Genomic DNA, 13,748 nt, shown 5'->3' with positions numbered 1-13,748 from the left:
ATTTATAGGGTAAAGTCTGAAGGTCCCACCCAGTCTGAAAGGCAGCGTGACTCAGAGCACAAGAGCTTTGCATGTGTTTCCATAGTCCTAGTAGCTAATTTCCTTTCATGCTTAATTTTTTAGAACAAAAATATTATTATATTTTATTAATGAGAATTATTAGTACTAGTTTGTAAGTGAAAGCATTTCTTTCCATGCTACTTTACTTTTTAATTATGACATTTAGGCATTCTGCACTGGCTGTGGAGACACTGAAGCAGCAATGTTTGGTTTGGTTGCTGAGTGTTGCATAGTGGTGCAGTTCATTGGAATCTGCTATTAGGCTTTAATATCTCTGCAATGCTAGCACTTCTGGCAGGCTGTTCTTTAGGAGCTAATACACTTACACATTTGTTCCATTTGTCTGCTTACCCGTTCTACTCTCCAAGCTATGCAGGAATCAATGTCTTGTGGCAGAACACCACACAGTGATGGCTCCAGAGAGCCTCTGGCTCCCTGCTTGCCCCAGCTGGGGATGTGCATTCCCCTGTTGCTCCTGCTTTTGCACATTGTGGTGCTGGGCAGGGGATGCAGCCTAGTGTGGGGGCTGGGATGGAACTGGCCACAGGGATCATGTTAATTAAGAGCCATCATCACCACATACACCCCTTGCTGAATGTCACCAGAATCAAACACTCACAACCTTAAGTGGGGAACATGTACATTAAACTCACTTTAAATCAGGGGATTTAAACATAGCTTTGCCTTTGCTTATATAACTCTTTCTCACTCTGAATGGTATATAGCACTTTTTTTCACTGAGAGATTGGCCAATATTCAAAAATGTCAATGCCTACACTGCCTCACATGTAGGAGAGCAGATAATCACATTGTGAGGAAAGAAGGCAATGTGTGAGTTGTTAAAAATGTAACCCAATTTCTGTTTAATCTTAAATCAAAAGCACTGCAGCAGTACTGCACAAGCAGGCCTCTAGATTTATTTATTTTTTTTCTCCTATCCAAATGTTAATTAGCATTTGATTTTAAAAGCTTGGGAAACACTGGTTCATATTGGATACTTCTGTAGGGAAAAAAAGTGATGGTAAATCATATAAGAAAAATAAACAGAAGACCTTCTTGGATTTTTGTGTAGTCCTCAGTCAATTGGCTGACTCCTAGTACAAAGCATAAAAGACCGAGGCAAATTTCAGAATGAACCTTTTCAAAAATCAGAGAGTATTGATTGCTTCTGTATTTTAGTCTCCGTAAATGCTGATTCAAGTCATTGTAGGCATAAGATTTTACCAATTACTTCTATAACTATTCCAGTCATCTTAGGATCTAGTTGGGAGCATATATACACATTTTGCCATAAGTTGCTCACTTGCAGACTGTCAAAAGCTATGCTAGCAGTGGTTGGAACCTGCTACTTAGAAGGAAGAACCAGGGCTGAGTACTGATCTGATTCCCTGCTGACAAAGAAGCAAATTACCCTTTGTCAGCTGCTTCACTGCAGCTGCTTATGTGCCAGAAAGACAGTGCTTAAAAAATGAGAGTTTTACCATAAAAGAAAAAGCCACAAGATGAACAGAACTGCAGCATGAAGCAAGAACTTTACTGAGAGGAGTCTAACACTGTTTCTATCCATAATGATTTTTTCAGAATGGCAGAGACTCATGGCTTGATGGAGAGATTGGAGAACGCAGTGACTCGACTTGAATCATTATTTTCAGATTCACAGAGATCTGGTGGAATGGAGTGTGATGGCATCAATGGAGTCAATGGAAGTAAGTATGTGATTTTGAAGTACTATCTGTTATTAAAAAATTGCAAGTAATGTATGTTTGTTTTCTAAGAGGAAATGCGATCCCACCTTCTACAAATTCTGTATCAAAATAAAGTAATATTTTTAAAAAATTATTTAGAAATGTCACGTGACAAGCTTGGTAGCATGCACAGTTCTAAACTAATATGGCCTAGAAAATTCATGATTTTACTGTTTCTTAAATACACTCAATGTCTCAAACTTTATTACTCTTTCCATTTTAGCAATTATATTTGCAACTTACATTGTTGTAAATAATTCCCCAGGTGAAAATGTCTGCTTGAGGCCAATTAGCAGAAGAAATGAGACATCCTCTAAATGTAGAGCATATATAATCCTATAGAAGTTACCAATATAAACATATAAACACTGTTGATTTGCCAGCTCTCTCTGAATTTCACGGTGCAGACACACTTAATTAGTGTATCATCCTTAATCAAATATGAGCTTATTAGGAAGCATTTTTTCATTAAGGACTGCTATACATCCATGGCCTTAGATTGTTATCTCTTGAGCTCTCTTTTCTCAAGTGGCTCTCCAAAGCACTACATTTTGGTATATTTGGAGAATATACCAATAAAACCCTATTCTTTGTCTATTCACATCATACCATCAAATCATTTTTTTTCACACTTTAAATTTTGTGGTACCTGAAAGTTACAGGCTAAATAACTTTACATATGTGGTACTTCTAAATCTGGTGGAATAGAAGTGCTCTTTCTTTCTCCAAAACTTGTTTTGTCTTCCAGAAGCCAAACATACACCTCTTTATTAGATTCATGTTCTTTGCTTTCTGTATTCCTTGCCCTTTCTTGCATTCTCTAGAGAAAAGCACATCCCAGCATGGACTCAGCTGCTGTACAGAAGCTTCAGGACACATGGAAAGTTGTAGGCAGCTTCCTTTACTGACACAGCAGCAAGTGAAGTGTGTGAGCTGCTGTACTGTCCCCTATGCCAGTCAACACATGCCTGAACTGTACGCCATGGGCCTGCAAAGTGGCAGCTGCTGCGGAGCAGCTGACTGAGAGCAGTGTGTTTCTGTGGCAGGAAGAGAGTGTCTTCCAGCAGCCTTCCATAGCAGATGAGTTAGTCAGTCACAGAAAACTTCAGTAAAAAAGTGGTTGGAGTCCAGAGAAAACCTAGGCAGCTAGTAAACTGTAGCAAAGTCAGGGAGAAGTACGATCCATGTACAAACTGACAGATAGATCAATTACCACTCAGAATAGTGCCATTCTCAAAGAATTCAGTCATGTAATGAGTCCATTTATTTGAACCTGTATTTATCCAAAGCACGGTATTGCAGAACCAGGGCTGCTTTCAGAGCAGGATATAACTCATCATGCCAGGTACTTCCATGCAAACTGCTTATATTCTTGACCTGACCTAAGAGCTCAGGTGAAAAGATTCACCCCCGGGGAAGCAGAGCCTGAACGCCCCAACAGATCTCTAGAAGAAATCAACTGAGAAGTCTTGTTGAAGTGTGGTTATAAAACACACCCACTGGGAGACTGCAGTAAGAAGCTGAGATGAGCAGAACCATGGGGTGCTTGCCAGGCTGTGTGACGTCTCCATGCAGAGCTGTCTCACACAAGGACTCAGGAATCAGCTTTTGCTGGTGCAGTTGGGAAAGTCTTCTGTTTGTGTGACTGGTTTCAGTTTCAGTTTGTGCCTACAGTGCCCCAAACACCACTCTGCCTCTGCAGAGGTTCGCATACCAACACAGCCACTGCAAAGGAAACAGTCTTACAGGTCTCTTTTTTCTTTTTCTCCGTCAAAATTGACACTTGTGCCAGAGTGTGACCTTTTTTAAATCTCCAGTTGAAAAGGAGGTATATTTCTTTCTTCAACCGTGACCTCCATCCCCTAAAAGACCATTCCATAATTATAATTATAAAAAAAAAAATCAGCCTTGGCTTTTCAATTAATACATTTTCAAAAAACAGGATGGGAGATCTGTACCTTTACTGTTTTCCTAAATGGCATTACAACAGCAGGATTGCAAATAAATCATTCTGTTGCTCTGCATGGCCCACAGCAAATTCTAGTAAATGCTCCTGGGAGTGAGTGGCATTGAAAAGTAAAAAATAGCATAGTTGCTTTCTAGTTCTGCATAGGACAATTTGATGAACTGTTACGTAAAACTCTGCTCTAAAGGAAAATGTTACAATGATTCTTTTGGAAACAAACATAGATTTTTACAAAGAACATAAATGGGCTTTGGAAAGCATCTCCAAAGCAAAAACCTTTTGTACATTAGGTAATTTGAGGGGTTTACACACAAACACTTAATATGGAAGGAAGCCCAGAAATTCCTCAGAATTATAGGTGAATGGCATCAAGAGAACAAAAGGAGCCTTGAAATCCCACCTAGCTGACTAACTACATTTTCTTTTCCACACAGGCCACTGCAAACTCCAGTTGCCAGAGCCTGTCTTCTTTTCTGTCATGGAGCCAGATGACTCTTGTGGAATAAAGAGGGCTTTCATGATTCTGAATTTGAACACAATTGTTATAGAGTGTCAAAAGGTTAAAGAAAATTCTCTGGGGAAAGCCGGGTACCTCTTCAGAGCAATCCTCAGGCTTCATTAATGAGGGAGAGAGGCAGGGAAGAATTTTAACCTTGTTCTCTCAGATCCTACATAAATCATGGATTCACGTGTGTGTCATTCATGCTAGATCTGGAAAAGGTTCTGACGCACAGACAGGACATGAGGGAGTAAAGAGAGGGTTGTAAAGCATCCAAGGAAACATTATTTTTGCTATTTTAACTACTACATAATGCTATGTAGAAGCCAGATGCTTAAGAAACTGAGGCTCATCTGCATTTTCTGAGTGTCCACTTTATCAGGAAACTGCTCTGTATACTATATTGAAAATAGCAGCTTAATTCATATATATAGTCAATGGGATATGTCATCTCAATGACTTGTTTGAGCCTTCTTTATCCAGTGACAGTTTTGCAAGGTGAGACAACAAAATGAGGAGATTACAAAGCCTTATCTCACTGCATAAATCTACTGTCAACCCATTCCAAAGACTCTCTTACTGGAAATGGAATTGGTTGCTATTAAAAGCCACCAAACAACACAGAGATCTTCAGGAATGGGTAATTTAAAAATAGTTGTTAAGTTGTTAAGTACAGTGCAGGTTCTTTTTAGGGGACAATATTTGGTTAAAGTACAATAGGGGAATTTTGTTAAGAGAGTTAGACTTCTCAGGTCACTCCTTTGAAGGGATGGGAGATGTTTGTTTTAGCACATGTTATTTTAAGACAAAAGAGTCTTCGCATTACATTATACACAGGAAATTCTCTTCAAGTTCCTATTCAAGTTCTACCAGGAGTAGGATTTTTTTCTCTTTTCTGTCTTGGACAAAAATAATTTTACATCCTTTTTCACTGATTTCATAAATCAGAAATTAAGTTACAGCAATCTCCTCGGTTTCTATGATACATCTCCTCAATCTGCTACACATATCATATGCATTATATACTTAATGAACCCATTATAATGGAATGTTCCTATTCTACAGGCATAGCACCATATGTGGAAGCCTTTGATAGGCTGCTGAATGGAAGTGTTGCTGAGTTTCTCAGGTACAGCAAGATTCTTGAAGGTGACGTGAAGACACATGTAAGTATTTACACAGATTTCCATGATGATACAAGTATACAAGTCTTGGAATTTGTGTGATCAGCCTTGATTTCTGAGTAGAGGAGTGTCTTAATAGCAGAATAAACTCTAAGTTATTAATTCTTGTAGTAGTGATAGCCTGGTGTAACACACTGAGAACAGTTGGTTTGGGAAGGGCACAAGGTTGTATGGATTCATAAGAAGAGATTGCTTGCCTTCTACAGCACCGAAGTTGAACACCATAGAATGCAAAATATATAAATATTCTCATTCACAAGCAATTTGAGTAGTTTTGTTGGCTGCTGAGCTCTTTGCAGGACAGGAACACAATTAAGAGCATGTGCCAACAAATTAGTAGCAAAGAACATGTGGGCCCAAGCAATGATAACTTCCTATGGTTGTTTTCGAGTCATGTGTATCATCATTCCAATTAATATAGAGATTTTGTTCTGGTTTTTTGTTTTTATTACTGGTATCTCTTTCATTTGTAAGAGTGTAGCAAACTAAAAAATGATTCAGCTGTTTAAATGACCTTTTGTTAAAAATGTAAGTTATAGCAAGGAAGTACTATGGGATCATTTTCATGATGACAGTACTTCCTAACCTTATGATCTTAACCTTGTGATCAGAACTTACGTAATTTTATTTTTTTAAGCTGGTCTTCCCTAAAATGGGGGGTGATAGAATTGACAAGGGATGGACTCACTAACAGCTTACCAGTATAGATTTGAGAAAAAAACAAAAAAAAAACATCCCACACACAAAAGATCTGGGTTCAGTGCAAGCTGGATCTGAAGGAGTTTGAAGCTTTTGACTTTTCTAGTGGATCCATGCCATCAGGCCTTCCTCTGTGTGTACGGTTCCCAGTTGATTGCTGCTGCTGCTGCTCTACATAACATACACTGTAGCCAGAAAAACAGTCAGTCCTACAAGCTACTGAGATTCATGTTGCAAGGCCAACATAAATATTCTTCAGGACAACCAAAGCAACCAGTCTACTTACAGAGAGAGATGACTGGATTATTCTGTGATCTGTGTTTTTTATTGTGGTGTTACATGTTCTGGTTTGTAGGGCAGAGTTTCTAACCTAGTTAGGCCTAGAAAACAGGAGGGAGTAAGGAGACCAGGCAATTCTAGATGATCTTTGTTTTCCTAAGGAAATGATGCACTCCCTTTTCACTTCAAAAAGCTTAGACAGTTATACTGTAAGCTACAATATATGTACATTGTTCTTCAGAGAAACTAGGGAAAAATGAATAAAGGGGGGGTCAGAGGGTTGAAGGAAGAATTATGAATATAACTGAACAGAGAATTACTCCCTGGAAAAGATTGATTCTAGCTTGGTTATTACATTCATTAGACGTGATTATTTTGCAGTTGATTTCTCAACAGTTTAGATCTGAGTGATACAAAAATAACCTTATTACCAGTACTAAACAGGGAAAGGGACTGCATTTAACCTTCTAAATTGCTAAATCCTCTTTAATATAAATTATCTGTAAATGTTTAAACCATTAAATCAGCAAGTGTATTAATTTATGCATTTGTCACTATTTCATACTCATAATTGAGTCCATATAAAAGATTATTAATAATTTGTCAGCCAAGTCTGTGGACAGTCTCTAGCATATTGTTGATAATAGTGTAATGCAAACTGTGATACAGAGTATTTGTTAGTGCTATGAGCTTAGACATTAGCTTTCTTTACATAAAGAAACTGGTGATTCTGATTGCAGCCTACTAAATATTCTGAAATCTTAGATTCTGGATTTACAGTGTGGAGCAGACTGGTTGCCTTATGCTCAGGCTTATCACTGAAGCAACATCTGTGCTTTACCTTAACAAGTGGAACAAGGAGTATTTTTCTTCTGGGTGTCTTATAGACCATGTGTCCTCAGCATTATGCTTGCAGCTGCTGTCTCTTTCATATAATGAGCTGAAGGGAAGGTTGTATTTTATTTCAAAAAACACCTGTTGCCCTGAAAAACCTCACATACCTGACAGACCAGAATGGTAATATGAGAGAAAGAGAGACTTCATATTATGCCAAAGAAATGAGGGATTTAATATGATGTGTTTCATTCTGATGGCTGTAACGATTGTCTGGTTTGTGTGCCGAGCAGAGGGAAGAATTCAGACAAAACTGGTATCTGTTGGGGAGCCTTGTTCCTATTTTTTTCAGCATGCTCAGCATGCTGTACTTTTAAAAAGTCTGTTGAAAGAGAACAAAACAAACAAGCCATAAAGAAGAACTAATAGCTAGCTTCTGGCTCTGTTAAACACAGCAGCACAGTGAGTTTTACAAAGATTAGTTTATCAGAGTTCTGCTTAGGCTCAATCTTGAGAGCAACATATTTCTTATTCAAATTACAGTACATGTAGTGGTGAATCTCTGAGGCCAACTGCACTGAAGAAATTAACCACTTTTGAAAGGACAGAATGGTTAGGCTTTTACATATTCTGTTTAAAACAAATTACTCTGAGCAGCTAAGATATTTTCCTTGTTCTGTCACTGTGGAATAAAGACCTGGTGATTATCTGGATATTTCTATGAAATGCAAAGTCTGCTACAGGCACAGATTTTATGAAACCACTTTCTGCTGTCCGTGTCATAACTGTAGAGCATGTGAAATCAGTGAAAGAGTGAATGTGGCCAGGACTGCTACCAACCAGCTGTCTTTGGCTTGACATACCAGTGTCTTGGAGGCTATCACCAACCATTACGGGTTGTAGCAGCCCTGAAGCTGACTCACCATATGTGCCAACACCAAAAACTGTCCTTCTGTCAGAATGAGGGAAATTCAAAATCAGTATAAAACAGATTGTGACTCTACAGCACAGGCCATGAATCCAGCACTTCAGAAAATGTGTTAAGGATGACAAGGAAGATGCTTGTGGAAGTCCACCTTTAGATTGTATCTCAGTGAGGAAGCTGGGTTCAGGCAGGTTTGATGGGCTCTTTGCCTTCGCAAAGTAAAGAAAGCAAGACTTTAGAATGCCAAGATGCAGGTTTTTGTAATGTGTTTATTATGAGCTTCTTCACATTATTTTTGTTTATGTGCTGTCTCAAGTGGTGGAGTACTTTGGCTTGAGTTTGAGTAATGTACCAGATGAGACATCACGATAGGAAGAGAATGTACTGGTTCTACAAGAGAAGGATAGATAACCTCACATTTCTATATTTTAGTATTTTATGTGGTACACAGCAGAACATAATTACAGCCTTCTGTCAAACACATAAGCTAATACTTGCCTTTTTTTAAAATGTTTATTTGTAAAAATCTTATAACCTCCCAACCCCACCAGTTGAAAGAACAGATTGTCTGTGTGATTCATTTATGTTCCCTCTACTCTCATCCAAGTTATTTATCTTGGAATGGAAAACTATGAAAATATGGATGCATTTTTCCTCCTCACTTCCATCAACTTCCAGTTGCTGAAATTCAGAGCTCAAGACAGGAGGTCAAACAGCTTGGAGCATTCAGAAATGAAGTGGTTGTTGGTTCAGTTCCTCCTTATTGGAAGAGAGTTTGATGCAATCCATTGCATAAATGACTGCAGGAACAAGGTAGCACAGAGGAGTAATTCACAGCACATTATCCAGTCTGCAGGAGTTCTCTGCATGCATGCACTGGTTTCTTATCATGGTGAGCAGAGAAAGCAATGGGCACCCCACAGATGTCATATGCACATACCCAGAGAGTTGCTTTTCCTTGTCTGTTACATGAAAGCGGTGACATTCTTCTCTTCTGCCCAGTAAAGTCCACATAAATGTAAACAGAGAGCTGAAAGCAGGAGGTATGTTTTATGAGATATATATGCTCTTTGCAAAGTGCCACACGGGCTTGGATGATCAGTGAAGTTAAAAAGTCTTGCCTTCCTCTTTTTTTCCCAAAGAGTAGTTTTGACATATGAAATAGCTACATGTTGTCTTTTCATGTGAGAGATGCCGAAGAGTGAGTCAATGACATTCATAGCCCTGAACTTTGAACAGGATGTGGTGCTGTCTGTGCTACACCAAAAAAAACCACACTTTTGCACTTCTTCTTAGCTAATCTAAATGCAGACTATCAAACCCATTATTTGACTGATTCCTCATTAACAAGGCAATTTGCTTACAGGGCAGCAGAATGCACAAGTGTACTCTCGTGTTCATCTTTTGTTCTCAGGCTGTGCAGTTTTAGGCATTGTGTTGAAAGCTGAATTAGAGCTCAGAGAGGAGGATGATGTCAACATGCCCAAAGAGAACCTTGCTGTCAGGCTGCCTTTGCATTTCTGTGAGATGTGTTTTCTACTACACAGAGTAAACACCAAACCAAGATGCTACTTCAGGACTGGGGAAAATGGAATACATAAAAAAAGAATAAAAAGACATGTTTTGGACAGCACACAAAGAGAAAGAGACTTAATAGTGTAGAAAATGGTAATGCTGTCCACCAAAAGGGAAAATAAAATAAAATCATCAGCTTTGGGAATCTGTCAGTGTTAAAGTTGATTTTGTAATGCTAATTCAGCTGGGTTTCTTACCTTATATATGTACTACAAGACACTTCATAATATGAGCAATAAAGAATGTTCACTTTAATAGCAAAAGAAAGATGGAGATGCAATATATACAATCTAGCCAAGAGGCTAATTTAGAGTTTTGTTCAGAAAAAACCTGACATTTCTAGGAGTTTTACAACTTTTGATTGTTCTGTTCCAAAGGACAACTTCCCATATGGCCTGGGGATTGTGTCTGGCTTTCAAAACAAGCAGGATTTATTGAATCAGGTGCAGTAGTGTGCAGACATGCTTGCACCTCTTGGACTGAAAGACACCTGGTTGGGAATAAAGATGGCTCCTGAGCATGAAGGACCTGTCCATTACAAGTCTAGAACACCATGCCCTGAAAGAGTTGGAGTTTTTCCGACAGTTTTGATGGGACCTGGATCAGACTGTTAGTTTCTTGACTCTGACATTGCAGTAAATACCACTTGTTTTTCTTATTTTTTAAAAAGGCAAGGAAGAGATAAAAGTCAAAAACAAGTACTGAAAAATAAATGCCATGGTGGTCAGTACTAGGCATTTAGTTGTGTATTGCAGGCACAAGAAACATGCACCCATAAATTTAGGGGGGATAGTGGTGGGAATATATAATGATAACATTCCATTTGGCATTTCCTCAGAAACATCAGAAATCAGAAACACAAATACTCAAGGCTGTCAAGAGTTATTCATAACCTGTTTTCATGGGGTTTCTCTGCAAATGGAGTAGTTCCTGACTTAATCCATAAGCAGTTGGTTTTAAAGTAGTGCAGTTGTTCAGGGACCATTACAGACCATTTTATACCAAGGTCTAAAACTATTGCCCCCTAAAAAGAATTTTATGTGTATATGGTTACTCAGTACAATGGGATTTTCTGGTCTCCCAAGGATGCTAGAAAAAGGTATCGGAATTATTTGAGTGGGAAACCTTATATGCAGTGTGAAAACAAAGAAAAATCCATCATGTTTGCCCAAGAAAATGTTAGATAAGTTGCTCTTAAGAAAAAAAATCTAATTGTGAAGGTTGCTTTAATTGACCAGATTAATTCAGCATAAGTATTGAGTGTTCAAACTAGATATAAGGTGGTCCATGTTTTACCAATCAATTTACTTAATGAATGGAGCAATTAATCAAAGCATACATTAACTTTTTGGACATTTGAAGTCAAAGTCAGAACTGATCATATGCTTTAGCTCATGCTAATTTTGTATCCTCTATAAAATTTTTTTCATCGAAGCCCTTTAAGAGAATATTTGAGTCAGCTGGCAGGAAACCAGTTTTTCTTGGTGTTTTTCCAGGAGAAGCAGTGTACAGACTAGAGGCATAAGAGTTCCACAAGTTGAAAACCACTGTGTCAGCTTAACCAGAAATCATAAGGTGATAAAATTACATGGCTAAAAGAGCGAGCTAAATCACAGATGGCTTTAGAGTGTGAACCACCTGCACTCATAGCCACAAATACAGTGTGAGAGTGTCTCCATGAGCTTGTTGAAAAGCCATTGCTTAGGACACTTTCTGGTGTAATGTCAGGAGAAAACTTACTAGGGGAGGGTTGGATATATGGAGTTGGCTCCAAACCAAGGTCCATGAGGAAGCCTTGGTAAGGTAATCAGACTTCTGTTTTTTTCTCTGTTTCAAAGCAGTCCAGGATCTAGAGAGCATAGGTAGCAGTCATCTCAGGCACTCACCATCGCAACAGTGAGGTGTGTGGTTCTCACAGCAGTTATTTCTAGTGAACCACTGCCAAGTTACACTTTCTTGATCCATCAGAAAAACAAAGACAGCATCCTTGATGTTGTCATCAGCATGAACCTCTTGTGACTGAAAATTCTTTTTACTGGTGCTTATAGTTCTTATTTCTCTGGTGAAAATTATGGGTTGAAGTAACAACCCATTTAAAAATTTAACAAATTTTTAAATTTGTTCATTAAATTTAACAAATTTAAACTAATTTGTTTCAATCTGAGAAATACACATCCAGGAATACTTTTTTTTGACCCCCCTTTTTTTTTTCTGTTCTGGGGACACATGCTTGAACGATGTCATTTGTTGCTCCAGGCTATGAGTAAGTCTTTTATTAATTTTCAGTCTCATTCTTTCTGAAGAGCACATGTACACTCTTTTCACTCATCTGCCTCCCCATCCCTGACCTGCTTTTATTTTGCTAGTTGGTTGCAACTGTTTTGAGTGTATAGAAATGCTGGGCTTGGAAACTGAGAAGGCTGTTCATTGTCGTCAGCAAAAAACCAAACAATGAGCTCAGAATCTGGCTCTTCAGTCAGTTTCTAGTAAAAAGGAGTTCAGTGAATAATGAGAATTAAGCCACAAGGGAAACCAGTGTGTGGTTTGAATGTTGTTTTAAATAAGCTAGGAGTGCTGTCAGGAGGGACAAGGGTATAATTTGGCCACAAATGTGCATTGCCTTTTTTTATCCAATATGAATAGCATGATCAATATGGTCACATTTATGAACATTGAAGAGTCCATTAGGATAGATTGAACCATGTCACTGTCACTGCAAACTTCTTTTAGTCTACTGACACCCATAAATTGAACTACATATTTCCACAATTTGAACTGCAAAGCAGTTTAAGTATTGGTTTAATATATAAGTTTAATTATGTGTTTTATCCCAGAGATACAGTAAAAAGATTAATTTAGGATTTTTATGTAGAACTTTGAGGCTGAAATATTTCTTTCATTTTGCTTTAATACATATTCTGTTAAAAAAACCACATTAATTCAGATCTGCTTTTCAATCACATCTTTGCCTTTCAGAGAGGCTTAGGTTCCTTCTCCAGGTACAAGTAGGCTTTTGTTATTTAGCACCTCTGAAAAGGAAGATATGGTTCAAGTGGGAAGAAATACTAGATATTATTATAGATGTCTGAGTTTAAATTTTGAACTGGATTCCATGTTACCAAATTTTGGTTGGGGGCCTAGAATTCTTTCAAGGTGATAAAAGTGGAAGTGATTTTACAAGGAGACAAGTTCTGGCACTTTCAGCTGTTGAGTTGCTTTCAGGGGGCTCAGTGGGACTATTTGCAGAGTGAGATGTGTAGGCAATGTCACCAGTTGTCTTGAAGTGCATGAGAGACAGAACATACAAAAAGTCTTTTCCATATAAGAACCTATTTGTCCAAGCTTTCTGTCTAAAAATAGTACAATTTCTTAGAAATTAGTGAGTCCCCAGTCTTTATCAGGCGACTTGTCAGACAGAGAAAGTCAAGAAATTAGTTCAGAAGGGTGTTCATTGAACACTGCTTGAAGAATATTTATGAGGTAATACCTCAAGAAGTGTTGTAACCTTTTTAATTTACAGAGATAAGCATCTGAACTTCCTATAACTTGTGTTTGTTAAATCAGGGACATATCTATGACATCCTAAGGCCTGTGAAATTGTAAAGGCTTTTCTGAAATTTCCTTAAGTGTGGATTTGGACCTTCACTGAGAAGGGCTTCTGACAGAATAGCTGGGGCTAGAGAGTGGGGCTGCTTACCAGCAGCCTCAGGGTCAAAGCAGCCCATCAGAGACATAACAAGAGTGCCTGCGATCAGCGAAGCAAAGGTTGTGTTTGTGCAGATCACAATGAGACCTGCAGGCCCTGAGATCTCTGTGGCTCTCTGATGTACTGGCTTACAAGATATGTTCCATGGAGGAAGTATAGGTTTGCTTTTCCTCAAGGAAATTAGGTCTTTCCATGAATACTTAGTTCCTCAACACTGGCAAACAGGTCTTCCAAAGAACTCAGAGCTCAGATGTTCATGGTAAAGAAAAATGTACC

General features: G+C 38.4%; 1 protein-coding gene across 1 annotated transcript in view; it reads left to right on the top strand.

The window, feature by feature from the left end:
• CAP2 (cyclase associated actin cytoskeleton regulatory protein 2) overlaps positions 1–13,748 on the top strand; it is a 69,634-nt gene that overhangs the window by 10,187 nt on the left and 45,699 nt on the right. The window contains exons 2-3 of the mRNA XM_005525273.3: positions 1,642–1,766; positions 5,336–5,436. Of these exons, the coding sequence (XP_005525330.1) occupies positions 1,643–1,766; positions 5,336–5,436 (225 nt within the window). The 5' untranslated portion in view covers position 1,642. The remainder of the gene's footprint in view (positions 1–1,641; positions 1,767–5,335; positions 5,437–13,748) is intronic.

Source organism: Pseudopodoces humilis, chromosome 1, assembly GCF_049639895.1.
Source record: "Pseudopodoces humilis isolate 2021_Gansu_Grassland_sample_001 chromosome 1, ASM4963989v1, whole genome shotgun sequence".
Lineage (NCBI taxonomy): Eukaryota > Metazoa > Chordata > Aves > Passeriformes > Paridae > Pseudopodoces > Pseudopodoces humilis.
This window is presented reverse-complemented; position numbering and strand designations above follow the sequence as displayed.